This window comes from Leptonychotes weddellii, chromosome 6 (assembly GCF_054177405.1).
Source record: "Leptonychotes weddellii isolate Sample4059 chromosome 6, ASM5417740v2, whole genome shotgun sequence".
In the NCBI taxonomy this organism is placed as follows: Eukaryota; Metazoa; Chordata; class Mammalia; order Carnivora; family Phocidae; genus Leptonychotes; species Leptonychotes weddellii.
In genome coordinates this window covers 89,551,256-89,566,647 of record NC_138374.1, presented here as the reverse complement: position 1 = coordinate 89,566,647, position 15,392 = coordinate 89,551,256, and the positions used below count along the sequence as shown (strand labels likewise).

At 37.2% G+C, this 15,392-nt stretch overlaps 1 protein-coding gene and 1 non-coding gene across 2 annotated transcripts in view; one reads left to right on the top strand and one right to left on the bottom strand.

Annotated features, from left to right (window-relative positions):
- The window catches only part of DNM3 (dynamin 3), a 533,769-nt gene that overhangs the window by 442,741 nt on the left and 75,636 nt on the right, over window positions 1-15,392 (bottom strand). Inside the window, exon 2 of the mRNA XM_081823185.1 lies at window positions 5,453-5,526. Within this exon, the coding sequence (XP_081679311.1) occupies window positions 5,453-5,526 (74 nt within the window). The remainder of the gene's footprint in view (window positions 1-5,452; window positions 5,527-15,392) is intronic.
- LOC115942440 (U4 spliceosomal RNA) lies at window positions 14,285-14,419 on the top strand. The gene has a single exon (XR_004077044.1). It is a non-coding gene; the product is annotated as a U4 spliceosomal RNA (small nuclear RNA).

Sequence of the window (15,392 nt, the reverse complement as noted above, 5' to 3'; positions counted from 1 at the left end):
CCTCATCGGTGCTTTGTCCAGCTCTTGTCCTTTCAAGCAAAACCGTCAGAAATCCTTCTCTCTAAATCCAAACTATCACTTAAAAATTTTACCTTTATTATAAATAAAATCACGGAGACAGTGATTTTTCTCACCTTCACAACACTGTGTGATTTTTTGGAATGATCTCCTATACTAAGTACTAAATTTCCTTTAAAAATTACACATAATAAGGCTTAGGGTCTGTAATTAATTTCTTGGCTTCGTTTAGGAACTAATACAGCAGCAGATGGGGACAAGCAGTTAAATATTAGTAAACGAGCATTATGTTGAAAAGTAAATGATAATTATGAATTAGCCAAATAATTTCTATATTTACTACTCACATATTGATGCTCCCTTACATAAAACATAACTCAATAAAAATATAAAGTGTATCCTAAAAATATAAAGTATATCCTGAAAATATAAAGCAAGCAGTTCAAGGGGCACCTAGCTAGCTCAGTTGGTAGATCATGTGACTCTTGATTTCACAGCTGTGAGTTCGAGCCCCACATTGGGTGTAGAGTTTGCGTAATAAAATTTTTTTAAAATAAATAAATAAAGCAAGCAGAGTTTCCTATTTTTAAAATGCAATATTATCAGTGTCAGAAAGATACTAGTAACAACCCCTACTCCTACCAACAGTGTGGCCTCTGACAAATTGCTTAAACCTTGCTGGGGCTCTTTTTCTAAAATGGGAATCGTAACATCTATCTCAGAAGGTTCTTGATAGTGCTGATACATACCTAATGCTCAAAAATAGGGCAACCACTCAGTATTATAGTTTTCTAAATAGTAACTGTCCTGGGCTTAGCAATACTTTTATAAGAGTTTCTTATAACTGTAACAGGAAAATCTCTACATTAGAACAGGAAGTATCGGGGCACCTGGGTGTCTGTAGGTTAAGTGTCCAACTTTTGATTTTGGCTCAGGTCATAATCTCAGGGCTGTGAGATCAAGCCCCACGTCGGGCTCCACACTGGCGTGGAGCCTGCTTAAGATTCTCTCCCTCTCGGGCGCCTGGGTGGCTCAGTTGGTTAAGCGACTGCCTTCGGCTCAGGTCATGATCCTGGAGTCCCGGGATCGAGTCCCGCATCAGGCTCCCTGCTCGGCAGGGAGTCTGCTTCTCCCTCTGACCCTCCTCCCTCTCATGCTCTCTGTCTCTCATTCTCTCTGTCTCAAATAAATAAATAAAATCTTTCAAAAAAAAAAAAAAAAGATTCTCTCCCTCTGCCCTCCCCCCACTGCACCCCACCCTCTCACCTCTCACCCCCATGCTCGCTCACTCACTCTCTCAAAAACAAACAAACAAACAAAAAGAACAGGAAGTATCCACATGGTTTTGAAATATTCCCTATATGCTCTGACATCCCATGTCTCTGGACCCAGTGCAACCACAGCCTCAAATCTACCTCTTCCAGGCTCTTACTGCCCACAGCTGCTGTCTCTGAACACCTGAATCTAAGACATAATCCTTTGTAAAAAGCCAGGCTAGCAGCCATCCTTAATTGGAAACAAAATCTAAAATGCATCACTGGGTTTTTAAGAATTTCAAAAGGTAGTAAAAGAAAGTCAAAAGAGACAGAAAGAGAGTTACTCAATTTATTTTATGCTGACCAGTACAGATTTCATTCAATAACTTGACAATGATATATATATAAAGAAATGTAAATAACCTAGATAAATTAGTGGAATTACTTTAATAGTACAGTAAAAGAATAAGTTACTAAAATCAAGTATACTTTAGGAATGCAAGGATGCTTAAATAAGAAATCTATAAACATAAAGGTGAACCTATCAAAAAGTTTTTTAAATCATCACCTCAATAAATGCCAAAATGTCATTTATTAAAATTATATATCTACTTATTATGGTTTTTTTATATTTTATTTAGTTAGTTGAGAGAGACAGAGATAGCGAGAGAGAGCAAGAGCAGAAAGGAGGGGGAGAAGCAGACTCCCTGCTGAGCAGGGAGCCAGGCCACAGGGCTTGATCCCAGGACCCTGGGATCATGACCTGAGCCGAAGGCAGACGCTTAAGGCACCCCTCTACTTATTAGGTTTCAAAATATTTTTTAAATTAGGAATAAAAAGTTCCTTACCAGGAAAAACAAATAATAAATAACATATGCATAATTTAACACAAGAGGCATTTTCACCAGAACTAGGAGCAAAGGGGCGCCTGAGTGGCTCAGTTGTTAAGCATCTGCCTTTGGCTCAGCTCATGATCCCAGGGTCCTGGGACCGAGCCCCAGGTCAGGCTCTCTGCTCAGCAGGAAGCCTACTTCTCCCTCTACCACTCCCCCTGCTTGTGTTCCCTCTCTCGCTGTGTCTCTCTCTCTAGCAAATAAATAAATAAATAAATAAATAAATAAATAAATAAATAAATAAAAAGGCATATAATGTACCTTCTCAATAAAGCTCAACATGTAACAGAGTTTTTCCCATGTCAGTACTCACCCAAAAATCCAGTGCAATTTGTTTCTCAGCCATCTCAGTATTTTCAGGATAAGTATTTATTGAAAAAAATTAAGAAATGCTGATGAAATCATTATATAATAACTAAAATATCCCAGAGAGTCAATTAAAAATATTTTAATGTCAAATGTAGAGGAAAATGGTTAATTTAAAAAATAAAAGTAAAAATAGCAGCATTAACACAGATCTCCAACGAGAAATTAGAAAATGTAACGGAAAAAAAACCCTATTCAAACCACAAGAACAACAAAAAAATAAATATGAATACCTTAACTAGAAACACACGAATGATATATAAAGATCATCAAGCATTTTACTAAGGAATACAGAGAATACATGAGCAAATGAAAGGATATAGCATGATCCCTGGATTGGAAAAAATAATGAATATTTAAAGATATCAATTATTCTCTATGAATCTATAGGTTTAATATAATTTTAGGGGCAATAGCTTTGTCTTTACAAAATTATCCTAAACTTTGCCACACAAATAGAAGAGAACCCCTAAATAAAAATAAGCAAAGGCAGAGGGACTATGACACGACAGATGGATATTAAAGCAAATTATAAACCCACAAAAGTAAAACACTGTGGGGGTGCCTGGTGGCACGGTCAGTTAAGCATCTGACTCGGTTTCAGCTCAGATCGTGATCTCCGGGTTGTGAGATCAAGCCCTACGTCGGGCTCTGCACTCAGCATGGAATCTGCTTAAGACTCTCTTCTCCATCTACCCCTCCACCCCCCACCTCAAATAAATAAATAAATCTTTAAAAGTAAAACACTGTGTTATTGGCACAATAAAACAGAAAAGATATTCAGAAATAAACTGCAGTAGGAATGTAATAGAAGATAAAGGAGACTGGGAAATAAAAATAGTTCACATACATGAAAATAAATTTCAGACAAATAAGGAAATAAATGTTAAAAAAAATTTTAAGTATGAAATTGTGCTAAGTATTTACTTTTGGTCAAAGATACATAGATAGATAGATAGATAGATAGATTTTACAACCATAAAGGGTAAAACTTCAATATATCAAAATTTTTATAAAGAGAATATAAATCATAGGATGTTTGTCCAATTATTTAGATATAATTTAATTTCTTCCAACAATGTTTCATAATTTTGAGAGTACAACTTTCACACTTCTTTTATTAAATTTAGTCCTAAGTAGTATGTTATGTTTGATGCTATTATAAATGAAATTATTTTTTTAATTTCATTTTTTGATTGTGCATAGCAAGTTTATAGAAATACAACTGATTTCTGTATATTGATCCTGCAATCTTGCTCAACTCATTTATTAGTTGTAATAGTTTTTTGGTGGATTCCTTAGGAATTTCTATGTACTTTATCATATCATCTGCAAACAGAGATTATTTTACTCCTTCCTTTCCAGTATGGATGCCTTTTATGTCTTTCTCTTGCCCAACTGCCCTACCTAGAACCTCCAGCATGATGTTGAACTGAAGAGGCAAAAGTAGACATCTTTGTCTCGTTCCTGCTCTTAAAAGGAAAGTATGCAGTCTTTCACCATTAAGTATGATGTTTTGTTAGCCGTGGGTTTTAGTCCATGCCCTTTATCAGGTTAAGGAAGTTCCCTTCTATTCCTATTTTGTTGAGTGTTTTTATAATGATGGAATATTGTCTGGGATGCCTGGGTGGCTCAGATGGTTAAGCATCTGCCTTGGGCTCAGGTCATGATCTCCAGGTCCTGGGATGGGGCCCCACATCAGGCTCCCAGCTCAGCAGGGAGTCTGCTTCTCCCTCTCCCTCTGCCTCTCCCCCTGCTTGTGCTCTCTCTCTCTCTAAAATAAATAAATCTTTTAAAAAATGATGGAATGTTGTATTTTTTCAAATGCTTTTTCTGAGTCTGTTGAGATGATCCTGTGATTTCTTGTTTTTAATTATAGTGATATGATACAATACATTAATTCATTTTTAGGTGTTAAACCAACCTTGCATTGCTGGGATAAAATAAGCTGATTCTAAGATTCATACAGAATTTCAAGAGACTCAGGATAGCCAAAATAATCTTGAAAAATACAAAATGGTTCTCACACTTCCTAATTTCAAAACTTACTACAAAGTAAGAATAATTAAGACTACGTAATACTGGCACAAATACAGGGCGCCTGGGTGGCTCAGTTGGTTAAGCGACTGCCTTCGGCTCAGGTCATGATCCTGGAGTCCCTGGATCGAGTCCCGCATCGGGCTCCCTGCTCGGCAGGGAGCCTGCTTCTCCCTCTGACCCTCCCCCCTCTCATGTGCTCTCTCTGTCTCAAATAAATAAATAAAATCTTTAAAAAAAAAAAAAAAAAATACTGGCACAAATACAGAAATATAGGTTAGTTGAAAAGAATTGAGAGTCTCAAACACATATATTTATGGCGAACTGATTTTCGACAAGGGTACCAAAACCATACAAATGGTGCTGGAACAAACTGGATATTCACATGCAAAAAATGAAGTTGGACCCTTTCCTCACACCATACACAAAAATTAACTCAAAATGAATCAAAGACCTAAACATAAGAGCAAAATTATAAAATACTTAGAAGAAAACATAGGGGTAAAATTCCATGACTTTGGTTTTTGCAATTTATGAGGTGCAGTTTTTATAAGTACTTTCAAAGAAATTAATAAGAAAAATAGTAAAATCCACAAAAAGAAATAGGGAAAGATAAAAATAGCCAATTCATAAAAACAATATAAACACCAAATAAGCACACAAAAAAATCTAACATCACCAGGTGCTAAGAAATAAGAATGAAAACAAAGCTCATTTGCCGATCAAATTATCATGGTGTTAAGGATAGGGGCAAGCATGACACATTAGATGTAGATACAGGTACACGTACACTGTATATGTGCATATAGACATTAGATGGATGTTGAATTGTCACTTAAAAAAAAGTGCTTTGCTCATGTGGCAAACATCCTCATTTATTACCTGCTTTGGAAGTAACAAGCTGCAGCACAAGAGGCCGTCTGGTTACGATGCCCGACCCTCGAGGGAGAAAGTCCCTAAAAAAAAAAAAAAAAGAAAAAGAAAGAAAGAATAGATTAAAGCATTTTATGTAATTCTGATCACCTACAAATTTGTAAGTCAAGTTCCACTGTAATTCTCCTAATTCCCAACCTTTCAGTGCAACACATGTCTAAAGAATGTTAGACTCATCTTATAAAAGAAGCATTTGCAAAGTTAAAGAAAGGGGGGTAAAGGGAAGGCCCCTTATATTGAATATTAATCCATGTGTATTGGGACCCCTGGGTGGCTCAGTCATTAAGTGTCTGCCTTCGGCTCAGGTCATGATCCCAGGGTCCTGGGATCGAGCTCCGCATCAGGCTCCCAGCAGGGAGCCTGCTTCTCCCTCTCCCACTCCCCCTGCTTGTGTTCCCTCTCTCGCTGTCTCTCTCTGTCAAATAAATAAATAAAATCTTTAAAAAAAAAAAAACCCATGTTATTATCACAATGACCTCACTAGAATACGTCCCGCCTTCATTTATTCAGCTGGAATTAATAAAAGTTTGTATTATTTTGTATTTTCACTTTATCTTTATTTTCAGAGAATCAGCATTTATAAAAAACATGTGATGCAGAAATTAATCCTTAAACTCTTTTTGTAATTAAAAAATTCAATACTCTGTCCAGCTTCAAGGTCAACATGGACCATTATTAGAGGTATTAAAGGCATATTAGATTGTGCCTTCTAAAAATCCTGAAATTTTTTTTCCAAAAAAAGTCATACGTCAGGCGCCTGGGTGGCTCAGTCGTTAAGCGTCTGCCTTCGGCTCAGGTCATGATCCCAGGGTCCTGGGATCGAGTCCCACATCGGGCTCCCTGCTCAGCGGGAAGCCTGCTTCTCCCTCTCCCACTCCCCCTGCTTGTGTTCCTGCTCTTGCTCTCTCTCTGTCAAATAAATAAATAAAATCTTTAAAAAATTAAAAATAAATAAAAATAAATTTAAAAAAAAAAGTCATACATAAAATGTAGGATAAGTAGGGGGCCTGGGTGGCTCAGTCATTAAGCGTCTGCCTTCAGCTCAGGTCATGATCCCAGTGTCCTGGCATCGAACCCAACATCGGGCTCTCACTCAGCAGGAAGCATGCTTCTCCCTCTCCCCCTGCTTGTGTTCCTGAACTAGCTATCTCTCTCTTTCTCTGTCAAATAAATAAATAAAATCTTTTTTAAAAAATGTAGGATAAGTAGAGTTAAATATTGCATATGTAGAAATTAACAGCAGAGAAAACATTGAAGTTTGAGTTTTGTTTGTTCTCATTCCTGATAAGTGGGAGTTTATTTAAAAAGGGAGTTTTTTAAACAAATAAAGATTGTATTTTAAATGCATGTTAATATACACTAGACCAATAAAACTGCAGCTAAGAAAGTATTTTATAATTACATCTGCAATGTCACATAAATCATACTGATTGTGCAATATCAAATTCATTAACATACCTATGACACAGCTTTTAAATGCATTTAGAATGCCTTACAACTTTGGAAGATTCATTATTTTAAAAATCAGGAATAAATTTGACTCAATGGCAATGTTTCTCAAAAATGGTTCCAGGACCACCAGAAAGTGTCATAACCACAGATGCCCAGGATTCATCCTAAACCTACAGATTCAGAATGCCCAGGGGAAGGTGTGCAGTATCTGTACTCTTAAGCTCCAGGGGATTCTGATGCTCACCACGGTTTGAGAACCACTGACCTCAAGTCAGGATATATTACTCAACAATTCATTGGGTGATACTGGCATGGGTCATACTATGAGTTTTGTAGAAAACTTGGTAGAAAGAGCTTCAACACAATGAGATTTCAAAGAAAACAGCTTAATCAAACGATAAAGTCCAGTGAGAATGCCACAGAACCCAAGCCTTTAGCTCTAATGATCTTTTAGAATAGAGACTTGCAGAGATAAAATTTAAAAAATTTCCCCATACTACAAACAATTTATTTTGCAAGTTCTAGTGTAAATTCTAACAGAGGAAATAATACTGAACAGCTTCTTAATTAAATTAAAGCTTTACTCCTTGATTCCAAGGGCTAAGTTTCATTTGGAAAGTCACTGTGTGCAACTAAAATAAATAATAGTGAAATTACGGACTTGTATTGCTCCAAAAAATGCCATCTGAAATAAATAATGTTATTTATTCATCAAAAAAATTCACTGAGAAACTAAGAAGTGCTAGGGAGATGCTGTGGGCATCATCCAGCACTAGACACTGGAGGTTTGAAATCTAATGGGAAGATAAAGACATGCACATAGAAGACCATTAAAGGAGGGGACAGATAAACTACATTGGAGTTCAGAAAAAAGATAGATACTCTCCTTTGAAAACACCTAAATAACATATAATTAAATACTCTTAATATTCTCCAGAAACTATATTAGAGTATTTGCTAGTTAGAGTATTTGCTGGTTTCAATAATCACTTAAAACTTAGAACAAGGAGAGCATCTACTCTATGTCTAAAACCAAAAAGTTAACTTGAGACAATCAATATGGATAAAGGGAAAACAAAACAAAACTCCATAGCAAAGAGTGGGAGGGAATCTGTTTGAGCTGTGAGAACTCTGAATGAGATTTTATGATGTATAGATAGATGCCGAAGAGAAATATTCACATTTTAAATGCCTGAAAATGCCATTTAATGAAATCAATAAAATACTTTCTTAAAAAATTTAAAAAAGGTAAAGAAGAAGGGGGGAAAGGAAGAAGGAAGAAAGGAGGATTAGTTACTTAATACCTTCATGCTGGGATCTGTTTCAACTCATGTTTATGACATATTTATAATGTAGATTTAGTAACAATCCCTTTGAACATTATTAAAGTGAAACATAATGTATCAAACATTTTAAATAACAAATAATTATCATGTGTTTGGCTTTTTAAAAAGTTAGCCCACAGATACATCTAACCTCTTTCTCTACTTTTTTATTAAGCAAACAGCTTTGCATTAAAAGTAATAATGGATTCAGGAACCCAACGCCCTTCTTACTAACTCACACTTACTGGCCCCCTTCATGGCTCTCACCAGTCCTACTTCCGGCACATATATTCTCACAAAAGTCAAAAGATTTGGTAACCAAATCCTGCTACTTGGAAGTCTCTCCTGACTTAACAGGAGTATCTATGTGCAACAAAGCACTGGAGAGAAATTTCTCTCTTCTGAAGAGTCAGTGACTAACCTGGCATCCTGAAGATTCATGTCATTCTGATGATCCAACAGCATGAAAACCATATGCCCAGCACACTGCTGTTGTGCAAGCTAGGGGGCCAGCCCTCAAATGAAACCCAGAGAACCTTGCTTTGAGTCCCAGCTCCACCACTGAATGAACAAAATTCTCTCTAAATCTTAGTTTCTTTTGCTACTAAACTGAGAACCTTATGGATCAAATGAAATGCAATATATGGCAACTTTTAAAAACCCAACCACCATAGACAAAAGTAGTACTATTACTATTGCTATAGCCACAGCATGTTTTCCCTGATATTGCAGTATGCTCTCATCTCAAAAAAATAAAAATAAAAAGCCTCTACACACAATAATTTAACATTCATGAACGGAATTTAAAGATGAGGAGCCACAGACCCCACCTGAACCCCTTGGTGTTGACCAGTCGCACTGGTTTGGAAAGCTCATTTCCTTATATCTGCCTCCAACAGGGAGCCAAGGCCCTGATACAAATAATCATGAATAATTCATTAGCCATTGTATGCAACCATCCATTTGAATTTTATTCTTTTCTATGCAAGAGGTGGTTGGTTCTCCCATATGTACATCTTATGGGAAAATTACTTTGCTAAATTAATGCAGAAAAAAATGACTATGCCTTTAGTATTACTGTGGATAAACTACATATTTCTGTTTATGGTCATGCATCTAAAAATATAAAATTTGCATGCCATTTTTCTCCATTTTTTCTCATTTGCATGAACCTTCAAGGTAAAAAATAAGAAGAGTAATCTGAAGACTCAGCATCATCTAATTAACTCCATTCTACTGCCTGAGTGTCTTATTTATGTATTCATGGTTGGATTTTAAGGCAGGAGGAGTACTTCCCTCTCAATGACACATAGCAGCTACAACTCAAATGCTTTTCTTCTCTCTGGACCCACCTCAATAAAGCATTAATCTGCACAGTCTTAACAGCTGGTCTTCAGGCAATAAGTCAATGCTCTTTCATGGTTTCCTGACTCCTGCCAAAAAGTAGAGAATAATTCCCACACTATGGTCGAAGAACCATCTTGATAATATTTCTTACTGGCTCTTCCAGAAACTTCGGTAACAAGAAATATTATTACTGGTCCACTAGGAAATGACTGGCCTTTGGAAACCTAAAAAAAAGGAAAGCATACTTGCTATATCAACGAAGCTAAAAGAAATTTTTCCCTTAGCAACAAATAAAGCAAATACAGAGATGTTTTTTAAGATAGATGTAAATGATCAGTAACAAGATGATCTGTTCAGTAAATAAATGTTTAACCTCTGCCCTTGACTAAAGACAAGAGGCATAACTTATACTCTCCAAGAAGTTAATTCATATAAATGATTCATTCAAAAATAAGCTTAGTCTTAGAAGAGAATGGCATGCAAATGACAAGCGTGACTGGCATATGGTTAAGCTCCACACAAGGTGAAATATTGACATAGGTCAGGGAATAAACTTTCTGCTTGGAGAAATAGCCAGAAACTATTTCAGAGAGACATGAGGTAGAAGGTCCTCCAAAAGGGATCAGGGTATACAAAGACATGGAAGACCAAAGTAATACAGAATATGGAGGAACTGTAAATATTAAAGAAAGGTCAGAATGGGGTGGAAAAGAGTCTGAAGAAAAAGGCAGGACCAGACCTCAGAAGCCTTCACCTGTATTTTTTTTTCTTCCTATAAGAACAGAAAGGCACTAAAGAGTTTTAAGTGATAAGATTTGCATTTCAGAAAAATCACTGGGGGACTGTATAGAGAATGTTGAAAAAAAGATAAAGACAAAAGACAGGGAGACTAGTCACTAGCCAGTCTGGGTCATTGAAGAAAAAAGATAATAAAGATTAAGTTCAGAATAGTAATGGCAGAGATGGAGAGAAGACACCAGAGAGTGGACAACTGATGGGACAAAATTATCATTCTGATGTGGAATGAAGTGATATGGAGGAGTTAGGATAAATCTCACAGTTCTGGATTGGTTAGCTGGCTGAGTAGTGGTACCATTAACCAGAACAGGCAATACAGGAAGATCCAGTTATAGCTGTTATTTATATAGTGTTTATCGTGTGCCAGCCATCGTTCTTATTTGATCCTCAGGTATGTGCTCTTGTTATTCTCACTTCACAGATGAGGAAGCTGAGATACAGAAAGATCATATAATTTTCTCAGAGTCACAAAGCTACTGACAGATCTAGGACTCAAACCCAGAGAGCCTAACTCTAGTTTCTGTGCTAATGTGACTACTAGACTATGCTACATTGTAAAGGAAATGGGGAAGAAGATAAGGGAACAAACTGGATATACTGATAGATATCTGGAGAATATCCAAATGGAGACAAGTATACAGTTAGACTGAGCAACTGGAACTCAGGATAAAAGTCCTGTCTGGAGATAATCTGACAGACATTCATGGACCAGGTAGCTAAATCCAAAAGAATAGACGAGTAGGAATGGAGTGAAGAAGAGTGGTGAATAAGGACTCCGGAAAATACCAATATTTAATGGACACTGAAAGAAATAGAACTAACTGAAAGACTGAGAAGAGGTCTCCAAAGAGGTAAACCAAATACTCTAAGTCAGAGGTATTCCCAAAGTCACACTAGCCTCTTACTCATCTCCACCTAAATGTCTCATACTCAAGCTCTACAGTTCAACTCATTATCATTTACCCACCATGTTTTTCCTCCTTTATTCCCAATCATAATACACATCATCAGCATCCACACATGTCAGCCAAACCAAGTACATGGGAATCATCCATCCTCCATTTTCCTCTGTCTTCATTCTCACAATTGGTCACCAAGTCCTGCTGATTCCACCTTCTTAATATCTCTTAAATGCAAAAAGCTGTCTTCTCTATTTCAATCACCACCGCAGGTAACACCAATGCTCATATGGACCATTATAATAATCTCCCAATTAATTTCCCTGCATCCAAATTGAGCATACTTTAATCCAACCTCAACAGTGATATAAGTCTCATCACATCATTTCCAGACTCTAAATCATTCAATGACTCCCCATTGTCTTTAGCATGAAATCCAAACCATAAACAAAGCAGATAAAAAGTCCTGTCCTTTGTGGAAGTCTCTGGGTGCACATGCACTCTCAGGCTCAGTGCCTTGGCACATTCCATGTTCCCCTCTTGGGATGCCCTCCCCCCACTTCTTCCTCTAGCCAACTTCTACTTGTTCTTCAACACTCACCTCCACATCATCTTCTCTGAAAAGCCCTCCTTGAAATTCCCCATGCATGCCTCTATCTAAGCTTTCAACACATACTTGTTACACTGGTCTAATTACATGTCAGCTCCCTCATCCGTGTTCCTCCCAGTGCCTCCTTTAGTGCCCAAGTATTAATATTTCTAATACTTTCTACCTACCCTGTCAGGAAGATTTCCAATAGCCCCATATATTCATATCACGGAGGAAAAACATTGTCCTATATTATTCCCCAACTGGCAGATAGCTAAGTGGGATTTTACATGTACTGAAAGAACAGGTAAGATGACTTTCAACTTACCAATAATTTGTTGAGGTCATTTAAGTTAACATTTTATTATGAATATTTAAGATCCAACAGTACATACCAAAGTAAAAAATACAAAATATCTGGTGGGCCAATATTATTGTCTATCTAAAGACAAAGAATAGAATTTGAAGAAACAATTTTTTTAAAACTCCCAGAGCCAAAATATTTTTTAAAATTATTCCTTAAAAACAGAAAAGCCCCTTCTAAAAAATTATCTTCAAAGTATAATTTTATGTGCTCCAAAATAATCCCTGTAGGATTACTATCTCATGGTCCTTTAAAATGATAACCCAACTAAAGAAAGAGAGAGAGACAGAGAGAAAGGAAGGAAGAGAGGTAAAGAAGGAAAGGCAAGCCAGAGAGAGAAACAGAAACAGATCCCTGCCAAATACTGCCCACCTCCTGCCCCAAGAAGGACTGAGGTCATGTATTCCACATGCTAAACACCATGGTGCTGTTAAAATGGCTTTGTGCTTCCATGCCTAATCCCGGAGCTTTGCCAACCATTACAATGCCACTTTAACTGTTGAAAGAAATAATTATGCCAAAATCCACAGATTTAATTGGAAATTTTCCAATGAAGTTTTCTTTTATTCCCTAAATTCTTGGCACAGTAAGAATATCAGCGTTTACAGATTTGTAAAAGATCACATTTTTTTGCTCTCAGTTACTCTATAATTTGAGGTATTCAATAAATAGCACCATCATTTTGTTTGAAAAACATAGTTACGAATCCATTTGCAGGAAACACTGTTTTTATTTTTTTACTAACATCTAAGAAATTCCAATTCAAATTTACCGTTCATTCACAAAACTCAAAATTTCTAAGGAAAATGCTTTCATTAAATCTAATCAATCAATAATTAAGGGTTTCTACTGCAACATTCAAAATGCAAAATTTCTGAGTCCAAGATCTGTAAACTGAATGAAGAAGCCAGCTTTAGTTTACAAATACAATGTGTTCTCCCCACCAGGGAATTCTCAAGAACTTAATGCCTTCATACTTAATCCATGTTATTTGCTTATTCACAAAGTCAGTTTGTTCAAAAATTTAAAGCACCAGTTTAATGAGTTCCAGCATAAAGGAGAGGTACATAGCTCTTGCTGTATTCCAAATCACAGATCGTACCTTGCCCTCAGTAGCTGCCACACAAATGGATGATAAAAGGGACAACTAAAGACACTGCTAGTTGCCTGCCCAATATCCATTTCCCCTTATTTCTTATTAACAGAATCCCAATTTTGTTAAGAATGGCAATGGGCCCAATTTTAGTAGGTAAATAGACAAATAAATAAATCTATATTTTCCAGCCTCATTTGCAAATGGGATATCCACACAACTAAGTTTTAGTCACTAAAATATAACTAAGGTTGTTAAGTAACATCAACTTTAACGGAGTGCCTAGGTCACTCAGTCAGTTAAGCGTCTGACTCCTCGTTTCGGCTCAGGCCATGATTTCATGGGTCGTGGGATCTGTCCCCACGACTGGCTCCACACTCAGTGGGGAGTCTGCTTGAAGATTCTCTCCCTCTGCCCCTCCCCCTACTCATGCACACTCCCTCTCTCCATCTCTCTAAAATAGATAAATAGATCTTTAACAAAAAAAGAAATAGTTCCTTTAAGAAGGTCTCATTTAGCTGATGTATACCTTTTGCCCTTCCCTCTTCTTTTTTCTCCCTATCAATTATACATGATAGCAGAGCTACAGAAACCATCTTAAGCCACAAGGCAAACTTGAAGATAAAAGCTATGGACTAAGCATAGCAGAGCAAAAAAAGGCAGTCTAGTATAGTGATGGCATTATGAGTCACTGCCATCCTTGTATGCACTGCCTAACAAAGAAAGTAAGAAAGAGAGAGACACACACTACATTTTAGAACAGTGTTTCTCAACCTATTTTTTTATTGCCCCCCTAAGGGCCTTGTTATACATTTTTCTCCATTAAATTTTCCCCATTAACTTTAATAGCACCGATATACTGTATATCAGTAAATGTACTGTATATACATCTGTGCTTTATACATGAGAAGAACAGCTTTGCGCAGTGGCAGTATCGTAGCCAATGAGGTTTATCCGAGGCGCGATTATTGCTAATTGAAAACTATACATGAGAAGAATAAGCTTACTTTTGTCCCCCAAGAATTCATTTTTGCCCCCTTGGGAGCAATCTCACTCCCACTGAGAATATGTGCTACAGATCAAAGAAGAATAAGAGAACCCAGAATGCCAAATATTCATCCTGTCAGCCATCCTTGCCTACAGGGTTTCTAGAGAGATTATGTGTAGAAAAGAAAAGGTCAGACAGCTTTTGCCTCAAACCCTTACACATTCCCTTCTGTATCCTGAAAACATGAGGTTGGACCTTTGGAAGCCTCATCTGGCCTAGTTATGGGGCAGGCTTAAGGCCTAGTACCAAAAAGGCTGAGAGGCCTCCTGTGCCCCTTTTCCATGAAGCCCATACATGAATCTCACACCTTTGGACTTCGACACTACAATGGGTAGGAAAGGCCCAGGTGTGGAAGACCACACCCCATGAGAAGAAGCTAGCCCTAGAAAACACTTATCCAATGACAAGGGGCAGGGCTGATGTAGGCAGCACTTCAACTGTTCCCTGAAGACTTGACTTGGAGAAATATGACCCAATTACTGTCCTTGGTCCTGTTTATTGCCAGTTCTTGCAGGGGGCTAGAAGAAAAGAATATGGATTAAGAGTAGAAGTAAGCTTCCACAGTCAATATTATGCTCACCTGTTTCCACTTTTCCTAAGATGTTGGAAGAAAAAATAGGTATTTAATTGGAAGCCAAAAAAGTATATAGGTCAGTTTCTCCACTAAAACAGAATGGAGAGCCATAGCCACACAGTTTATTTAAAAGGAATGGGAATCTGATTTTCTAATTATCAAAGAGGGATTTAACTGAATCCTTAGATCTAACTCCTCCCTAATACTCTAGAAGCCTCATCCATTATTCCCCCATGCAAACCTTTTATTCCCAGAACATCTGGTTCCCAAGTGACTTCACACTAATTTCATGCCTCTGTGTTGAGTATTCTACCATGGAAACCCTTACCCAAGGCATCACCTTTCTTTACCCATTTCATTTTAAAGACAGAAATGTTGGTACAGCCTCCTATGGAAAGCA